This window comes from Aplysia californica, unplaced genomic scaffold, assembly GCF_000002075.1.
Source record: "Aplysia californica isolate F4 #8 unplaced genomic scaffold, AplCal3.0 scaffold00870, whole genome shotgun sequence".
NCBI lineage: Eukaryota > Metazoa > Mollusca > Gastropoda > Aplysiida > Aplysiidae > Aplysia > Aplysia californica.
In genome coordinates, this window is record NW_004798140.1 from 165,327 (window position 1) to 170,255 (window position 4,929).

Consider the following 4,929-nt stretch of genomic DNA (forward strand, 5'->3'; position numbering starts at 1 on the left):
ATAATTATAATAATAATAAAAACAACAATAACAATAATAACAATTATAGTAAAAATACTGTTTGTATTGTCTCATACAGGTGGCCTTTTGTACAGGTGATTGTCTCACACAGGTGGCCTTTTGTACAGGTGATTGTCTCACACAGGTGGTCTTTGGTACAGATGATTGTCTCATACAGTGGCCGTTAGAGCAGGTAGGAGGGTAACTGTAAGAACTCACGTGGTGCGGCATGGCCACCATCAACAGTTTCCCGTCACGTGTCGTGTCCCCAGAAACGTCTGCCGGATTCCAGTCGAAAGAGACGTAACTTTTCCCCGCTGAGCCGCTGACGCAGTACTTTACGGACGGGTAGTTGGCGTAAACACCGGCGTAGGCGTCAAAGAAGTTCACCCACTGACGGTCCCCGCGTTTGGACGACCCTGCGTAAGCAAGCTGAAGTAGACCCGTGAATTTTCCTCCGCCCTGGGGTTCGAACTGCAGCTCGTCAGAGCTAGAGGTCAGTCGCGCTACCACGGGGGAGGAGAAGTACAAGATGAACTTTCGTGTCTGGTCGGGGAGGTCCGAACCCGGCTCGTTCAGTTCGAGAATGAACTTTTTGTTGGGCTGGGAGAAGTCACCTGGGTGGAAAAGAAGTAGAGTTTATTGTCACTGTCATTGTCATTGTCATTGTCATTGTCACTGTCACTGTCACTGTCACTGTCACTGTCATGGTTACTGTCACTGTCACTATAGCTGTCACTGTCACTGTCACTGTCACTGTCACTATCACTATAGCTGTCACTGTCACTTTCATGGTTATCGTCACTGTCACTGTCACTGTCATGGTTATCGTCACTGTCACTGTCAATGTCACTGGCACTGTCATTGTCACTGTCATGGTTACTGTCACTGTCACTATAGCTGTCACTGTCACTGTCACTGTCACTGTCACTATCACTATATCTGTCACTGTCACTGTCACTGTCACTGTCACTGTCACTGCCATTGTCATTGTCACTATCACCGTCACTGTCATTGTCACTTTTGCTGTCTTTGTCACTGTCACTATCACTGTCACTGTCACTGTCACTGTCACTGTCCCTGTCACTGTCACTGTCACTGTCACTGTCACTGTCACTGTCACTGTCACTGTCACTGTCACTATCACTGTCTGTCACTGTCACTGTCACTGTCACTGTCACTATCACTGTCACTGTCTCTGTCACTGTCTCTGTCACTGTCACTGTCACTGTCACTGTCACTGTCTCTGTCACTGTCACTATCACTGTCACTGTCTCTGTCACTGTCACTGTCACTGTCACTGTCACTGTCACTGTCTCTGTCACTGTCACTATCACTGTCACTGTCTCTGTCACTGTCACTGTCACTGTCACTATCACTGTCACTGTCACTGTCACTGTCACTGTCACTGTCACTATCACTGTCACTATCACTGTCACTGTCATTGCCACTGTCATTGTCATGGCTACTGTCACTATCGTTGTCACTGTCACTGTCACTATCACTGTCACTATCACTGCCACTGTCACTGCCACTGTCACTGTCACTGTCCCTGTTACTATCACTGATACTGTCACTTTCACTGTCACTGATCCCATAATCCACGAGGATCGTAGGGGCGCTGTATGACAGAGAGCTTCGTCAGCTGCCTCCACTTTTCAAGTTTTTTTTCGCGAGTGCTAGAGTTTGGGGGAAGGATTTCCCTCCCTGTTCACTCCACAATGTTGTCGGTCCACCTCTTCCTTTGCCTTCCTCTCCTTCTCCTTCCCTGTACAGTTCCCTGAACAATGGTCTTGGATAGGCCACACGGTCTTGCTATATGGATATGCGGTTTCACTTTTCTTCGTTTAGCAGTAGACAGAAGTTCTAAATAGTGAGAAGTAGAACTAATATGTGAGGCAGCGTGGTGGAATCAGGCTCTAGACAATTTTTGGGCATGTAGAGTTATTGTTATCATCTTAAAGCTTAATCACTTGTCTTTATTTGGGTGGAAAAAATATCCATATATCTTGAGTACAAGTCGAGTTATTTGCGAAAGAAGGAGGTGGGGGTCACTGTTTCCAAAGGTAAAATTAGTGAGAAAATGGATTAATTATTTCCTTAGCTTAAGAGTCCGTGGTAACTGAAAATTTACATTTTTGTACCTTTAATCAACGCTTTTTAGAAAAATCCACACAGAAATGAGTTCTTTAATGGGCATGAAAGGTGCTCAGCTAAAAAACAAAAATTTGATAAAAATTCACAAACATGCGGAAAAATGCCAGTTTCTTCACTTTGATCATTTTGACGAGAGCCTGATTCCACCATGCTGCCTCACATATCTTTAAAAAAAATGTAGGTGTCTTTGCTGTGAAAATTCACCTACAGACAAGAAGCAGAATGAATATCTGATAAACGATTTTAAAGATTAGGTGTTTTTACGTCCCATTCGACACAAGTTCAGTCATTTAAGTGGCTGGTTTCAGACCCTGGCCTGTCAGGGCTTACCAGGGCTAAGAAGGATCAGGGATACAACACCCCTCAGACAGACCATGATACTCGATGAAAAATTACAATTTTTTTCCCTATTCAGGAATCGAACTCAAGTCTCACGCATGAGACAGTGAAATGTCTAACTGCTACTACACCACAGACGCCGGTTTTGTGTCGATCCTCTAGGAAAGTGTAAGTAAGAGTTTTGTGTCATTGGCCACACAATTATACCATTTTGAGAGTCTTCGATTAGAGGTATCCGCTGAGAATAAAACTACAGAAAAACAAAACAAAGAGGAGAGATACATAATGGCACCCAGACACAAGTCACTTAACTGTCTATTCTAGACCAGATAGACACCCCTCCCCCCTTTCTCCCCACTAAAAACCCAACAACCCCCCCCCACCAACCCAAAAAAGAAAAAAGAAACAGCAACAATTGAAAAAAAACACACTAAAAAACAACCCCCCTAGCCCCCCCCAAAAAAAAACAAAACAAAACAACAACCCCACCCCAAAACAACCCCCAACCAAACAAACAACAACCACCAAAAAATCCAACAACAACAAAACCCCCAACAACTCAGCTCCACAGACCTGTGGGCATGGCGGTGAACGTCTGATGTGTGGTGGCCACAGTGTGGGGGGCCGAGGTTTGAGCCCCTCCCCCACTGCTCGTGGTATGAGTCTGTCCAGAGCTAGAGGAGCTGCTCCCATCACCCACGCTGGAGCCGTCACAGCGGCCTGTATAGGGTCGGTCAAGCCAGTAGGTGCGTGGGAACGTCGTCAGGCCGATCACGTTGACTGCTAGTCTGGGGAGAACAATGCTCGACATTGTATTGGTTTGTGTGGTAAACGTTTTACAGCGCTTGCAACTGTAATGAGGTTATATGAGCGCGCTTGTATTGGTTTTTAATCTAATAACAGTAACAATAACAATAACTCATAAAAATAGCAATCACTGCAGTTGGTACGAATGAATTTCTATATCTGTCTGTTCTTGCTTTTTTGGAAATATATCATTTACTGCGGGTCGATAGTTGAAATTCCGAAGTCAGTGGGTGGCTATGGTCACTAAGTATTATTTCTGCCTTTTTTCAGAACGTTTGTCTTGTGCAGATATTCAAAGTTACTTAGGTCTCTACCAATTGTTCTTGATGCCTTTCTGGTCAATTTGTTTATTTTTATGATGTGCTGCCTTCCGAAAGTGCTACCATAGCAAGTGATACCAAAATTTATCAAAGTTTTTTTTGTGGTGGTGCAGAATATCTGAAGGATGGATGGATTCAGATTGAAAAACCTAAGTTTCCTCAGAAGGTACAACCTCTGTCTCACCTTTTTAACGATACTGGTTACGTGATTTTGCCATGCAAATTTGTTGTCGATTGTAAGACCAAGATATTTGTATGAATCCGTGATTTCAATTGTTTCTTGTTCAATCACGAGTGGTGGGATTGTTGGTTTTTCTCTTTTAAAATAAGCTTAAGCCTCCTTCCTTTATTTTTGAAAGGTTCACTTTTAGAAAATTTAAATAGCACCATTTAAAAAAACATACGTACATATTCATTCGAAATACTCTTTTTCATCAGAGTTTATTAATCCAATAATAGCGGAGTCATCTGCAAACTTAATTAAGCGTGTTGTTTTACATATACTGCTGGTATTTTGGTGCTGCGATACGATGACTAACTCTCAGATTCATGATGTTGACAATAACAAAAATAATAACAACAAGAATAACAATGACCACGATGCCGACGAAGATGATAATTATAATGACAATGACGATGACGATGGCGACAACAAAGATGATAATGAGGATGAGGAGGAGGCCGATGATGATGACGACGATGATGTCGACAAATATCGTCAGATAAACAACAAAATTAAATCTATTGTTTATCAGCCACAATGACGATGACGACGACAAAGATGATAATGAGGATTAGGAGGAGGCCGATGATGATGACGACGATGATTTCGACAAATGTCGTCAGATAAACAACAAAATTAAATCTATTGTTTGTCAGCCATTTTATTCACCCACTTGTAGTCCTGCGCAGGCGCCTTGGCCGAGATGACCACAGTGTTGCCCTGTCGGTGACAGTGGGAGGCGTCACAGGTGCGCATGGGCGGCACCCAGCCTGACACCCAGGTGGATTGAGACTCTAGTGCGTACTGGAACTGTGGGATACATGATTGGGTTAAAAACAAATGTGGAGGGTGCTGACAAAATGAGTTACTTCTCGGATTCGAGCCCTGTAAAATTAGATACATCACGCCTATAGGTGAAGTTTTTTCCAATTTATAAGTATGAAAGAATAAAAGGCATGTAATACTTTAAAAATATTGGCATCAATAGAAACTTTACAAATTTGATCCCCAGTGCCGATTTTTGGCCAATTTCTTCATTTTTAGATCGTGAGAAGTAACTCATTTTGTCAGCACTCCTCATTA

General features: G+C 43.0%; 1 protein-coding gene across 1 annotated transcript in view; it reads right to left on the minus strand.

Annotated features, from left to right (window-relative positions):
• Positions 1-4,929, minus strand: part of LOC101848923 — a gene marked incomplete at its 5' end in the record, with an annotated part of 22,477 nt that overhangs the window by 13,354 nt on the left and 4,194 nt on the right. Inside the window, 3 exon segments of the mRNA XM_035972833.1 lie at positions 142-617; positions 3,070-3,284; positions 4,520-4,656. Of these exon segments, the coding sequence (XP_035828726.1) occupies positions 142-617; positions 3,070-3,284; positions 4,520-4,656 (828 nt within the window).